Source organism: Eurosta solidaginis, chromosome 2, assembly GCF_040869045.1.
Source record: "Eurosta solidaginis isolate ZX-2024a chromosome 2, ASM4086904v1, whole genome shotgun sequence".
Taxonomy (NCBI): Eukaryota; Metazoa; Arthropoda; class Insecta; order Diptera; family Tephritidae; genus Eurosta; species Eurosta solidaginis.
In genome coordinates this window covers 224,576,140-224,592,319 of record NC_090320.1, presented here as the reverse complement: position 1 = coordinate 224,592,319, position 16,180 = coordinate 224,576,140, and the positions used below count along the sequence as shown (strand labels likewise).

Here is a 16,180-nt window from a genome sequence, read left to right as displayed (position 1 = left end):
GTAACATCATCCTTAATTGGCGCTTGACCGCCCGAGCTAATTGCATAGCAAGTTAATCCACTCATCGCTCTTTGATGAAAGCTGAAGTGAATAGAAAGCATCAATGAAGATCAAGTATTCCAAAACTTTTCCTTCTTAACTCATCGAGGGTCTGTCCCTTCATATACTACCCGACACGGGTGGCGATGGGGATATTCTCTACGGCGTAGCGACCTCCACTAGCAACCCTGTACATTGTTGATTTGCCTGCCGGTGGTCAATTTGGTTTTGCGTTTTTTGATAAGTTGACATTGACGTAAACACCAAAACCGACTTGCTACATAATAAAACGCACAACAACGTTAAACATTTCTTTTTATCACTGAAATATGAAAAGCAACAGTCTTGAAATATTCTGCTACCATTTGTGCATATAATCACAGCTTCTCACATGCTAGGAATTTACACGCGCAACATTGCCCGAAAATTAACAACGTCAAATTCTTGCTAATCTGCTGAAAATATATGTATGTATGACTGTATAAATTTAATTTTATATTCGCAGTAGATAAATATGGATAAACCATGCATTTACTAGCTAGGAATTGAAATTTCTTAAAATTCAGGAAACTATATGATTCATGGTAAAGATACTTCAAGATTGTTCGTTTTAAAGAGAGAATAGAAAGATTATTTTATCATCTGTGGTACAATACAAATGTGGTGCCTTGACATAATGCCAAGTGGCATAGCCCCAAATTTTTACTTGGGATTATATCACCGCCGCTGTAGTGACATAACTCCAAGTTTTTTACTTTGGATTATGTCACTGCTTATTTGAGGTATCTTAATCGCAATTGAGATAATGTCACTTCTGAGTCTAAAAAGAAAAGAAGAGGAAAAGGCGAAGGCACTCACCGAGGCGTTTAGGACGCACTTTATAACAAATACATATTAACCGATGTCTATTGGAACATTTTACCGTCATCCCTTGTCAAATTTGGTTTCGCGACAAACCGGTTTCGCCGTTGTGCCATCATCAGTGTCAATTTTCGTTCGGATCTGTTTTTGTCGTTTGTCTTGTATTTATAGTTCGTAGATAAATGAGCAGGTATTTTCAAAATGGATGTCTTTGTATGTGCAGTGTGTTCAACCCGAACCAACAGTGGTTTTTACTGATCGATTTGTTTGGCTGATTGAGGCAGGTAGAAATCAGTAATTCTAGTTGTTTGAACTTCTTTTTGTGTTTGTTGTTTTGGTGCGTTTATTTGTTGTTGTGTGTTTGTGACAACTTTGTTTTTTCTTGTAAACAAGCTTTAAAGGTTAAAATATTGTGTTTGTCTGTTCGTTTATTATTTTCCAGTCGAATGTTTTCTGTTTGTTATGTTAAAGGCCTTAACTGTTTTATAGATGTTTATGTGATACCATATTAAAACAAATACACACAGAGTCCAAACAACATACCTGAGTAGGTAGGTAGGTATGCCTGTTGTAAGAGGCGACTAAAATACCAGATTTAAGGGGTTGTGTAGCGCAACCCTTTCAGGTTGTCAGCGCAATATATAGCTTCTTCAAACCCAATTGTCAACCTCGCCTATCCGTGGCGAATCCGGTTTCATTAACAGCCGAGGCTCTGGCGACCCCGAACTCATTATGGATCTAGAGCGTGGGAGGGCGGGATGGCCAAGAAGGTCGCATGTGGTCATAACAAATCTTTCCCGAGATGGTCGGGCTTGATACCGGAACGTACACGATCTGCATCTGGCAAAGGACCATCAGCATCGATGACACTCCCCAAGGCCTTCGGGGAGTGTCCTTATCGCTACAAGAACAACAACAATATCATACCTAAGTTCAACTTCGCGAATCCCATGGTCGAAAATGAATGTTCCCCAGCAAACATTAATAAAATATTCAAGGTCCCTGACATACATGCAATAGGCCGATATCTGAACGTACTTGAAAACAAGGAAAGCTACAAACAGAAAACAATCGACAATAGAATAATAAAGAAACACAATTTCCGACACAACATTTGAACTTTCAAAACTTGTTACGAGTGAAGTAATCGGAAAAGGGACTCTGGCACCTCCCATACGATTTTGATTTCCATACTGCATAGCTCATGTATAGATTACTTCATATTGCTGAAATTTGGCATAGCTGTCAATATTGCTAATATCAAAGTTTTAACAAAAATTTTAGTAAATTAGAAAGAGGTGTGTGGCGCCTCTCATACAAACTCAAATTTCCATACGCATACATATATGTATACTTAACCACTGAATCTTCATCACTGATATTGGCTGAAAATTGCCAATATGGGAAGTTTTGCAGAAGGAAGACTTCGATTATCATAAATATTAGTATGTAGTATTAAAGATATTAAAATTCTTTTAGACATATCCCATTCGCATGTTTAAGCCTATTTTAAGGCCATTTTCGCTACTGCCTGTTAATGTTGGGACTACGCAATTGGCAGATAAATTTTTCGACCTATAAATTTCGATTTCATTTTCTCAAAGCCCTGTTACATATATATTTGTTAAATTATTGAGGATGTGGGGCAGGGCTGCGAATGAATGCAAAAGAGACTGTGAAAATCAGTTGTAAGCCTAAAATATTTTGCTTAACAACTGTGATAATTTTATGAAAATAATAGTTAAACAGCTTAGAACAGAGAATGAAATAGTTCTTGAATAGCAGTGTTGTGAAACAAGTAAGGGAGGCTAAGTTCGGGTGTAACCGAACATTACATACTCAGCTGAGAGATTTGGAGACAAAATAAGGGAAAATCACCATGTAGGAAAATTAACCTACGGTAGCCCTGGAATGTGTTTGTATGACATAGGTATCAAATGGAAGGTATTAAAGAGTATTTTAAAAGGGAGTGGGACATAGTTCTATAGGTGGACGCCTTTTGGAGAAATCGCCATAAAGGTGGACCAGGGGTGACTCTAGAATGTGTTTGTACGATATGGGTATCACATTAAAGGTATTAATGAGGGTTTTAAAAGGGAGTGGCCCTTAGTTGTATATGCGAAAGCGTCTTCGAGATATCGACCAAAATGTGGAACAGGGTGACCCAGAACATCATCTGTCGGGTACCGCTAATTTATTTATATATGTAATACCACGAACAATATTCCTGCCATGATTCCAAGGGCTTTTGATTTCGCCCTGCAGAACTTTTTCTTCTAATTAATATGGTAGGTGTCACATCCATTTTACAAAGTTATATTTTGCGTCAAAAAACCAATCCAATCACCATGTTTCATCCCTTTTTTCGTATTTGGTATAAAATTATGGAATTTTTTTTCATTTTTCGAAATTTTCCATATCGAAAAAGGCGTGGTCATAGTCGTATTTCGCCCATTTTTAATACCAAGATAAAATGAGTTGAGATAAGTACGTGAACTAAGTTTAGTAAAGATATGTCGATTTTTGCTCAAGTTATCGTGTTAAAAGCCGAGCGGAAGGACGGACGGTCGACTGTGTATAAAAACTGGGCGTGGCTTCAACCGATTTCGCCAATTTTCATAGAAAACAGTTATGGTCATAGAAGCTTTGCCCTTGCCAAATTTCACAAGGATTGGTAAATTTTTGTTCGACGTATGGCATTAAAAGTATCCTAGACAAATTAAATGAAAAGGAGCGGAGCCACGCCCATTTTGAAAATTTCTTTTATTTTTGTATTTTGTTGCACTATATCATTACTGGAGTTGAATGTTGACATAATTTACTTATACACTGTAGAGATATTAATTTTTTGTTAAAATTTGACATTTACAATTTTTTTTAAAGTGGGCGTCATCCGCTTTTGCTAATTTTGATTTAGCACACATATAGTAATAGAAGTAACGTTCCTGCCAAAAATCCGTTACTGGGTACCATTATGCGAAAAAAATTAATATACTCTGTGAGCTCTGCTCAGCTGAGTGTAAAAATTGCACGTAGCAATCAGCTGTTTCTTGAATATAAACAAAAAAGATGGCGCTGTTTAATCGATAAAATTTGACGCTAGAATAAATAGAACGGGCATTGCAGAAAATAAAATTGAAGAGCAGGTTAGCAGGCAGGTTATTGTTATATAGGTTATTCTACGACTTCAAGTGCGTATATTGTAAGGTTTCTAAAGACTTGAAATAACGAAAACGATACATCGCTTAAGAGTTACGCCTGGTTAGAGACAGTTGGTTTGGAGCTACAAAACATGAACATCGCGTTGTATGAGAGAAAAGAATTTATGGGAAAGAGTTTTGGCTTAACTCCAGTAAAGAAAAATTTGTACGTCTCATGTTTAGAAATCACCTTACAGGCTTTAGTTTTGATATCCCTTATCTAAGAAATTGGATTGGTTGATTATTCGACACCGGGCGACACTACCCTGCAAAAATCGCGACTACTCCATGCATGCATGTATGGAGTACTCACTATGGACCAAGCGAGTGCTTCAAAATTAACCACAATTCATACAAAAAATATGGTCCAATTAACATTGCGATGTCCTAGGACCGGACCAAATACTCCAGGTCCGTATTACATCAGAGTAATCCATGGAGTACCCACAGTCCAATAAACATCGTGTAGTGATTACAATCGTTAAAAACGAGCAATGATCGGCTTACAATATATTCGTGTAGAAACATGAGTTGGTCCATTGCTGCATTACGGTGGAGTATAATGGTAAGTACTCCAGTGGACCACATGATCCAACGATTTTTGCAGGGTATTTATATTAAAAATACATAAAGTGCGGACGGAAGAAATACACTCGGAGTGTTTTCCATCCCGCTTAGAAATATGTTTTCTGCATGAATATTTTGAAGTTGCTTTTCACGAGCGTTGAATCGAGAGAAAAAAAGCAACTTACATTGGGTTATTGAAACAACAACACGAATTCGGTTGGAATCTAATGGCTCTCGGCTTGGATTATAAAACTTCGTGCGAACTTCAAACGAGCGATGGAACGATTTTCCGTCATCCCTTGTCAAATTTGGTTTCGAGACAAATCGGTTTCGGAGTTGTGCCATAATCAGTGTCGATTTTCGTTCTGATCTGATTTTGTCGTTTGTCTTGTATTTATAGCTCGTAGGTACATGAGTAGGTATTGTCAAAATTGATGCTTGTTTCTATTTAGTTATGTGTATGTGCTGTGTGCTGATTCAGAACCGAGGGTGGTTTTGTGTGGCTGACTGAAGGGCCCATTACTGATACTTAGCATAGACTTGACTTGACTTGGCGTAAACTTGACAACTTAGCCACGATTATGATCCACTTAGCGCATACAATCTGCCATCATAATCAGCTTTGAAATTTATTTTTAAATAAAATAAATAAATGTCAATTTGTATGACAAAATGTCAAAATTAAATGGAAACAAACAAATGTAAACGTCACTTAGAACTTACATAGAAACTCAAAATTCAACAGACTTCTAAGTCAAGTTAAGTGTTGCCAAGTTTTGAGTAATCAGTAACATGCAATGTTCATTTAACAGAACTGTAAGTGACAGTTCTCAAGTCAAGCCAAGTGTATGCTAAGTATGAGTAATGCGACCTTGAGTCAGCTAAAATTCAGTAGTTCTAGTTGTTTGACTTACTTACAACTCAAAAAATTTCTTAGTTAAGTACTTTTAGGTATTGAACATTCGGTTACATGCAAAATTTATTAAACACGATAGTATGTAGTAATTCTCGAGTCAAGTTTATGCTATGTAAGCGGCAACTTAAACGAGCTTGAATATAGCTTATGTTATGTTTTAGAAAAACTTACCTTGATTGAGTCTGCGCGCAATCGCTTTGGATCGCATGATTATATCAATTAACGATGACATAAAATCCTCTTTGTTTGCAGCAATATTAGCCAACAAAATTTTTTTTTGTCATTATTCATCCAACTTTTCTTTTTTATATCTTTATTTAAATTGAGAATGTTTAAACGACTATGGATTGAAATTATATGTCGTTAATGAACTATCTAGCTCGAGAACTTCATTAAAGAATATAGCTTGAATTGTTTTTTCCAACAGTATATATGTGTTCCCATAATCCTATGAGCTATGGCACGCCCATATCTAACCTGCACTAGGTATAACAATTTCGCATGGGCAACTCCAAGGTACTATCAACCTCAGGCTTTCCTTCACTTTAGACGCAACTTTAACTTCAAACTTCTTTCGGTGAACAGATAATCAAGTTGAACTTGGGTTGCATTCTAAGTAGGGTCAAAGAAATCGTTTTCGCGACAATCTTGCTATTCGAGAAAATAACAGCAATTTGGTCTACTCCTTAAGACAAAACAATTCCTCATTTTGTTGAGGTATAAAGGATTCAAAAGGGAAAATGGTACAACGCTGGCACCGGTTTGACTCCAAACCAAAGTTGACGAGAAATGATAGAAGATCGTTCGAATATACATACATAAACGAGATAATGGTCTCGCGGACACTCAGTGTCCGCCTTCTTTAGTTGGCCCCTTTGTTTATGAGTTATAGAAATTCTTGTTTTCTCTGTGCTTGCCGAAGCATCGACTCTCAGTTAAGAGTAAGACAAAGTGGCAAACAGTCAGCAGTTTTGTTGGTTTTCGTGTAGAATTTACGCGATTTTCTCTAAAATATACAATGATCGATTTAACTGAAAGTTAGCCACCCTGTGTTGGTGGTAACGAAAATGGTGGTGGTGTGACACCACCCAGTTGGAAAGGTTGGCCGCATCCAGTGGCGTAATGAGATTTTCTTGAATTGTCACTCGCAAGTTTTGAAAAACAGCTTGTCCATACGTAATCATAAAAGTAAGTAATTCTAACGGAGTTTTAGGTTCAATTTCTTTCTACTGCGATGTAATATTTTGCAGTCACATATTTCGATAAAAAGTTCTGTTCCATCGAAATCTGTACTATAAAATTCACCCAAGTTCTTACAATTTCTTTTTAAGTCGTTGTTATAGTTGTTTAATAAATTTTCAATGTCTAACAGAAATACAAATTTAAAATTAAGGTCATTTAGTCGTGTAAATCTTTTACGTATTTCTTGTTGGAGACGATCGAGAACACTTTTCATAACGCGAGAAATTTCATATTCTGCGGAAAGACCAACATCTCTAGAGCGATTCTCCGGGCATTTTGCGGGGCCTTCTTACACGTTTTACTCTATCAATATCCCACTTTTCACAAAGAGACTTCGCTTTTTTCCGTTCTTCTTCACAGAGAGTGTCTCGAATTTCGGATAGTTCAGTTGCTAAAGATTTACGATCTTGATACGTTTCTCTAAAATTCATCCCGGATTTTGTAATCTGAGCTGCACACGATCAATCCCCCTTAAGATATTATACCAGAAATGAATTAATGTTATGAAATTAAAATTTAGAATATTTTGCAACAGAATTGTAGCTTCGCTTATGGTGTCACTTGTGGTCTTAGTGCCATCTGCTAATTGTTCTAAATGTTCTACTATATTCTCTAGCCCATCGATGATAACGCTAACCGCTTGTGTTCCGGCGCTCCATCATGTTTCAGATTCACGTTTGACAGTTTTTGTTAAAGCATTTTTTAAATAATTCTAACGTTTAACGTTAGAAAAAAAGATATATGCTTTCAATTATTCCACAACCTGTCGCAAGTGTTCCGGATATACGCATGCATATTTTAGTATCTTCCAGAAATCAGTTATAATAAAAATACAAAATATCCACGAAGTTCTGCTGTGCGGCCCATTTATCGTCCCCTGTGAGTAACGCCCGGGGCATTTATTTTTTGCATCCATTATTTTCTCTCCAATATGGGGAAATTTCATATCTCTCACTTTTGTAAACGCCTATTCTGATATCTAAACTAAAATTTTGCGACAAAAATAAAACATTTTTAAACGCACTAGAATATATTTAAATAATTTTACTATGAGTAATTCTGAAGAACATTACAACGCACCACTTTTCTCAAAAATATTTATTTTTAGGTAACATAGCGCTAAACCGAAGATGATTAAAATATACCTAGCATAGTTTGAAGGAGTAAATTTGCATCGTTTTTAATCTCTAACCTCTCCCGTTCTTTGTACAAAGATTTTATCCAAGAAGATCTCATGATCTATACGTTATTTAAGTCATAAGAAGCAGACCTATCACCACATTTGTATTTCCAATACAATCATTTCATTCTCTGTGATAACGCTACATTTACATTACCGGTCATAAGCTCATTAAATTTTTCGTTTTCACTTTAATCATCTACGCATGCACATTACACGCTTGAACTGGAAACTTTTGCGCTTTGACAATAGCAGTTTTTTTTTTTTGACATGTATATACAACTGCGGGTTAAAAAAAAACCCGGTTTTTCAGTGCCTCTTTAAACCCCAGTTAAAGTTGACTAGTGTAACACTAACTAATATAACATTTTGCTGTTCATCCAACTTAAGCGGTCGAAGTGGCATTGAAGAACCGGGCATAAGATAATGTTTAGGAGACCCATCTAGCGGCAACTGATGAAGACTCGTGGCAGTGGGAAATATGTATCTCGCTACAAAACTGGTTGCAGTAGTAAATTTCTGCGCAACAACTTCATAAGTGTATATAAAGTTTCACGCTTAGAAGTCCATAGCAAGTTTAAGCATATATGTATATACAGGTAAAAAAACACAGCTAATGTTTCATTATTTTCGATAAAAGAAAACACCTGAAAATGACCAAAATCTTCACCTTGAAAGACGCAACAGTTTTGACAAGTAGCCAAACAAGCTTTTGAATTGCCAGAGGCTAAAAAAAATTTGAAATGTAATGAAAAAATTCGCAAGCATTTGCAAATGTATTTACGAAGCAGATATAACGACATATTTTTATTGGAGTTGGTTAGCCTTTTTAGCGGGTTGTCACCCTCTTTGCATCATTATGCATATTCACACTGAACTTTAAAAGGCACTTTGTTTAAATTTTGACGTGTTGTTGTTTTCACTATAAATGCACCAAGTGTTTCATTATTTATTTCTGAATTTTTATTCGATTTCAAAATTTATGTACATAGCCACAAGTAAGTCGGCCAAAGGAACGAACAACGCGTAAGCATACAAACGCACCAACAAAAAAAAACACCCAACACCATTAAATTGTTGCACCGGTACTTTTTCCGAACAACATCAGTACCAACGGCAATTGCACCTGTTTCCCTTGAAGCACCACAGACGCGACTGACGCAAAACTTTCTTTGGCGGGCGCCCCCAACAAACAACAAATAAACTTAACAAAAAAGACGAAAAACAAAAGCAAAAACGCAAAACGAAGAGACACAACCTGTGGCCTACGTAGACGTGGTGTTGGAGGTAACGGGGCAATTGTGTAAGAACAAAACAACAAAAAAACAACATGGTTGTAACATGTAAAACTAAAGCACAAAAAACAACAATTGAAAAAGTTTTGAAAAAGGCGTCTAAATGACCCGCGTGGCGCTGCGCGAATAGATGAATAAACTGACTAAATGACTGACTAGCTGAGTAAAATATGTATGTAGTAGTGAGCGCCTGAGTGGGGCTGAATGGGTTGTTAAATTGAGCTAGAAAAGGCTATGAAGCTCCTTGGCTGTCTGAATTACTATATGTATGTTTGGTTGCCTGTCGCCTGGCTGACTATCCGACTAGTTGGTTAAATTAGCGTTTGTCTAGCTAGCCACCTAGCGAGTATTGTTGTAGTAGAGCTTAGAGGCGTATAACACATACACGCAGCAACAACAAAATTGTAATATTTAAATGAGTGCGCGACTGTGACTGCGACTATTCTAAGGACAATAGCGACAAACGTCAACGTATGTAACCCACAAGAAGTTTTCTAAACAACAAAAAATTACTAACTCACATGCTTTCACTAGAAATCCTTACTGATTAGTCCTTCTACATGTACATGCATATATTTTGACCCAGACGTACGTTAGGTGATTTGTATGACGCGTGCGACCAACGTTGGACAGCTGCCGACTGAAGGTTGGCTATAAACCTCGTATATAACCAAATTATGTAGGCTTTATGCAAATAGAGTCACGCAAACAAAAATGTAGGCGATTACCATATAGATATTTGGAAAATTTTTAAGAAATATATTACATAATTCAAATTTATATATGTGTATTTAACATTTTGACACACATACACATATAACCCACCTGTAAAGTTCGCCTTCTTTATTTACTATTGTTTGCAGATTTGGAACTTACTAAAAATATTTATGAGTTCATGACTACGGTTTTATCCAACTTAATCCAACACTACTGACATCTCTATATTATAGAATATTTAATATCCACCCTGTCAACAGTTTCGAAAGTAGAACAAAGTCATTTTTCCCAATTATGTTTCTACAGCATTTATGCACATTTCACTCCTAAAATTTAATTCTTGTTGATTATCCTTCAAAGGCGAAACATAACGAATTCTGGGGATTTCTGATATTTATGCACCTTCTGCTAACTTTAGAATCTGTTAACTGTTGAATAAATCACTCCAATATTCGGTGTTACAAACTGGTCTTTATTTAGATTAATTTGGGAGTAGTACAATTATACTTTAAAACCAATAGCGTGTTTAAATCAAAACTGATTAGTTATTACTCAGCTTGCGCTGCTTTTATACTATCGGTTTCCTCGTTTAACCATTTCTCCTAAGATGTGGTAATTTCGCGAACAGTTGTAGCTCATGCTTGGTTACGTGTATATTTGTAGTTTATAGCCATATGCGTGTGTATGTGTGAGTAACTACTTCGGCTGATGACTACATTTTTGTGGTTGAGAGGTATCGCTTCATTTAGAGCTGCTGGTTATGCGTGCACGTACATAAGTTTGGCTGCTTACTGTATTTGTTGTTGTTGATTATTTACTAACAGCTTAGTGATGTGAACATTCGTCAAAACATATTTGTTAAAGCAAATATTTTGTTTGGCACTCATTATTTTGAAATTCAAATAAGGTCAATCTCGCAAAGCCCAACCGATAAAACATAGCTCCTACATATGTTAGAAACTAAGCTGAGTAATGCTTAAAACCTTGGCAACGAAGGATTTAGATACCTGGCGTTTATCTTCAATTTGCCTCTGTCCACCTTTGTAATCCCTGAAAAATGGAAACTGGCGAGATCCACTACTAAAAACCAGCTAACCAAGAAGACTTATATCGCCCGATACCTCTGCTGTCACGAGTAGCCAAGATACTTGAAGCCGTCCTGTCATCTCCCATTTCACCACAAATTTGCGACTTTCCAACCACCAGCATGGCTTTTGAAATTACATATCACCGCTACCGCGTTTGTCTGTCTTTACTTATGAAATAAATGGTGGATTGAACCAAGAGATCCACTATAAAATAGTACTCGTAGAGCCAAACCTGTCAACCGCCTTTGACACATTCAATCACGTCATGTTATTGCAAGACTTGTAAGCATCTACAATTCTACCTGGCCTCAAAAGGTGCACCCCGAACTATTCGAGCTATCGGGTTAGTTCGTAAACACAATACCCAAACTAAGCGGCATTAAACAAGGTGTACCTCAGGGTGTTGATAAAAATTATAAAAACTTTTTGAAAATGGGCGTGGCACCGCCTACTTGTGATAAAATTAATTTTACAAATATTATTTATCATAAATCAAAAATCGCTAAACTTTCAATAACAAAATTCGACAAAGATGTTGCCTTTACTATAAAGAATGCTTCGAAGAAAAATTAAAGAAATCATTTTATTTATTTATTTTTATTTATTATTTATCTCTCTTTATTTAGTCTACTTTGGGAGTAGTACAATTATACTTCAATATCACGTACTTTACAACTAATAATGTGTTTACCTCAAACTAATTAGTCATTCTTCAGCTTGCGCTGCTTTTATGCTCTCTGTTGCCTCATCCGCATATTTCTACTAAGGTCTAGACGTTTCGCCTTTTAGAGCAGTTGTATCTCCTGCTTGGTAATTGACCTATATGCGTGTGTATGTGTGAGTAACAACTTCGGCTGATGACTACATGTGTGTGTGCGAGATATCTCTTCGCTTCGAGCTGCTGGTTATGTGTGTACATATACATAAGTTTGGCTGCCTACCATATTTGTTGTTGTGATTATTTACTAACAGCATAGTGATGCTAATATTCGTCACAATATAAAAGATATTCAAAAAGTTCGTGAATGAATAAAATAAGATATATCTTTCCAAAAAAGAACCTTATATCAATGATGTTTCATTTCCCAAGTGGAAATATAACAAGAAAAACCAAAAAATACATATTTTTGAAACTAAGCGTGGCACCGCCCCTTTTTTGACCAAGCAATTTTCTAAGTTGTGGGAGCCAAAACTCCACGAAAAATTAACGGATCGTAATAAGATTATGTGCACCTATATTCCTTATAGCAGGAAATATTTCTAGTAAAATTTGGACGAGATCGGTTAAACACCACGCCCGCTTTTATATATAAAGGATGTTTAAAAGGTTTGTTGTTGTTGTTATAGCAGTGCTTCACCCCACCTAACAGCTGGAACGGATCACAAATTGTCATTATTACTCTCTAACGGAAGTCCGAGGAAACCTGCTGTTTCAACAGGGGTGGACCAAAATGAAAGGGGTGTTAGAGGCGTTGGTTCCACATAACAATTAAAGAGATAGTTGGTGTCATGTGTGGACACATTGCAAGCGGGGCATACATTTTTTATGTCGGAGTTGATTCTGGATAGGTAAGAGTTTAACCTGTTACAATATCTAGAACGAAGTTGAGCTAGAATGACTCGAGTTTACCTGGGGAGTATGCGTTCCTCTTCCGCAAGTTTTGTGTACTGTTCTTTGAGTACTGATTCACCGCGCATATTTAAAAGGGTCGTAGACTAGAAGAAAAATCTAAATCTAAGCGAAAAATAGTTGTGTATCAATGATATTTCACATACCAAGTTTTATGTAAGTGAAATTCGGGAGAAATTTTTTCTTTAATGGGCGTTGCCACGCCTTTATTCCGATCAAGAATTACACAACATATATAGAGACTCCAAAAAAATAAATCCCTTGGAACAAAATTCGAAAAAACAATTTATCTGAAATAAACTGTACAATTGAAACTCATGCTAAGTATATAATTTTCGGTTCCACACCAACTTAGATACCCTTACTTGTTATATTAAGATTTAGCTTATTACGTTTACACCAGTCGACAACATATCTTTATCAGATTGTATGTTAAATGTCCCCATAACTACTTATTGCCCTGATTCCAGTTGGACTTAATTCAAGTAAATTTTTGTTTAAATAATTATACGAATGAAATTTCGTGGTTACCCCGGTATTGAAATTGTACCACCACAAAAGACTTTCTATTCCTGTTTTCCTTCCTTTCATTTTCTTTACTTTTTTACAACCAATGACAATAAATATCCGCAACTCTAGTTTGAATATTCTCACTTAGCTTTGTACACACTTTAACTATCAGCACTGAAAATTACACATTTACTTATATTTGCTGTTTGTCGCGTTATACTTCCTACAAACCAACAATTTACACCTTCTTCATTCATTTGCTAGCGAGATCAAATCTTAGTACTCATTTTGTTTGCATGAGGCCTCCTTCTTTAAAAACGTATTTGGCAATTGTAGTGGTGTCATTTTTAAATTGATATTTTAACGATATGTTTAACTCTTTTGAAATTTTTAATGACTTGCACCTTAGAGGTATTTCCTTTTATTTCATAAGCATAAAAAGTTGCACAATTTTCATTTTTTAAATCGATTTAAAAAGATTTTTGCATAAAATGAGCAATGTGTAATTTTTGGGAAAGGTTGAGGCCATGAATATTTTTTTGCAAATTCGCAGAAAAAACAGCTAAATACTGTAAATAATATCTCTACAAAAATTTTACAAGCTTGTGCTTAAATTATAGAGTTCAATTATTTTTCAAAACAAAAATGGTTAAAATATCTTCACCCATTCAGAAGTTATGACGTATAGAAAAAATGATAGTTCCACTCCTTAAATTCGCAATTTTTTATATAAAATCATTTTAAAAACAAAGAAGATATACGGGAATTCTAATATATGAACCTCTATGAAACCAGTTAACGATTTCTATTCTTGCATGTATTATGTGTTCCAAATATGAGCCAAATCGGACTACAAATGCGAATCGTTTAAAAACACTTTCTAACATATTTTGTGTTCTATTCATTTGTTAAATTGCAGTTTTAACTGAAAAGTTTTCGAAAAGTACCTACAAGTTTGAAAAAAAATTTCACTTGCAAAGCACCCTTAGCCAAAGCAAATATCAAATTCAATTTCTTATGCTTTTCTTGCAACAAAAGTTGGAAGTTGGCTACTTTTTCATGTCAGATGGCGCTAGTGTCGCTCGATTTCCCGTTCTCCATAAAAGCACGTGCAATCTACTCATAAAGCACAAGATTGTGCTAAACCTATCTAAATGAAAAACTTCTTATGTGACGGCCCTTTAAATAGGAATGGTGTAAACTTCAGAGGAAACGAGATACTTGCAAAAAATGGCCAAGAAATCGACTTTTTAACCCTTGACCTTAATTTTTCTAAAAGCGGGCAACATACAATGAGCAGGGCCGTGGAGAGGGGGGAGGGGCAGCCAGGGCAATTGCCCTGGGGCCCGGAAGGTTTTTGGGGGCCCGACAAGGCAAAGCAGTTTTGCCAGTACTCTAACTAGGATTTCATAGATACATACATATTTTGTTGCTACAAAAAATTGTTTTAAAACTGAAAATCACTTAACTAAAACATAAGCATCCGATCAAATACTATGGGGCATAGTCATAGTCGAAACAAAATGTCATTTTAAGTTAGATAAACATTTTTGGCACAATTTTATAAGCGCTCTCTGTCAAAAATGCTTAAACTAACTTAAAACCACATTTTATTCCGACTTACCAATGACTTAAGTGGTCGCCCTTTCCTTCACATCATACTCCATACTACTCTAAAAAAACGGAGAAAAAGTAAAGCGTAATTGGCTCGTTTGGAGTGCAACAAAGAAGCGCTTTTTTGTTTTCATGCCGGCTTTTCAGCAAAATTTCCGAAAATACCCGATCAGATTTGACAAAGTCTTCAGGTTATTCTAAAGAAAAAGGTTGGAAGAGGTTACACGACAGAATTCCTGAACATGAAAATGGTTAAAATCATAAAACTTGCTATATAGAGTGGCGCCAATATGAAATGAGAATTCGAAATGCAAGTTCAGTGGATTTTATCTTAGCGGAAATCCTTAAAAATGAAGCAGCTCGCTGGAGAGAGATACCTCGCAGAATTCTTGATGTTGTTTTATTTCTTGGAGAAAAAGGATTGGCACTTAGAGAGGATAATTCATTGATCGGAAATCTAAAAAACGAAACTTTCTTGGTATTTTGGAACTGATCAGCAATTATGACCATTTGGAGAAGGTAAGGGAATTTCAAGCGAAAAAGAATCGTCTCCAAGCACATTATTTGTCTGACGGAATACAAAATGAGTTCATAGAAATCTGTGCAAGTCAAGTAAATAGAAAGATAGTAGGCGAGAGAAAGTCCGTCAAATATGATACAGTAATAGTGGATGCAACCCCTTATTCGGCGCATATTGAGCAGACTGTTTTTATATTGCGTTATGTTTTATTAGACTTACTTACTTACTTAATTAGTGCTTAGCCGTCTAAACGGTTATGACCGTCCAACAAGGCGCGCCAGTCGCTCCTTCGCTCCGGCAACCGGCGCCAATTGGTCACACCAAGGGAGTTTAAATCGTTTTCCACCTGGTCCTTCCAACGGAGTGGGGGCCGCCATCTACCTCTGCTTCCATAGGCGGGTTCCGATAGAAACACTTTCTTGGCCGGAGCATCATCTTTCATTTGCGTAACATGGCCTAGCCAGCGCAGCCGCTGCGTTTTAATTCGCTGGACTATGTTGATGTCTGCATATAGCTCGTACAGCACATCAATAAATCTTCTTCGGTACTCGCCATCGCCAACGCGTAGAGGTCCATAAATCTTTCGAAGAACTTTTGTCTCGAACACTCCCAAAGCCGCTTCATCTGCTGTTGTCGTGGTCCATGCTTCTGCCCCATATAGCAGGACGGGTACGATAAGTGACTTGTAGAGTATGATTTTCGTTCGCGAGCGAGGACTTTACTTTTCAATTGCCTACCTAGTCCAAAGTAGCATTTATTGAAAAGATTGATTCTTCGCTGGATTCCAGTGCTGATGTTGTT

The 16,180-nt window shown here is 36.4% G+C and overlaps 1 protein-coding gene across 1 annotated transcript in view; it reads right to left on the bottom strand.

Moving 5' to 3' along the window:
* Nucleotides 1–5,884, bottom strand: part of ham (hamlet) — a 204,429-nt gene extending 198,545 nt beyond the window's left edge. Inside the window, exon 1 of the mRNA XM_067767134.1 lies at nucleotides 5,755–5,884. Coding sequence (XP_067623235.1) covers nucleotides 5,755–5,815 — 61 coding nt within the window. The 5' untranslated portion in view covers nucleotides 5,816–5,884. The remainder of the gene's footprint in view (nucleotides 1–5,754) is intronic.
* Between the last annotated feature and the right edge of the window lie 10,296 nt (nucleotides 5,885–16,180).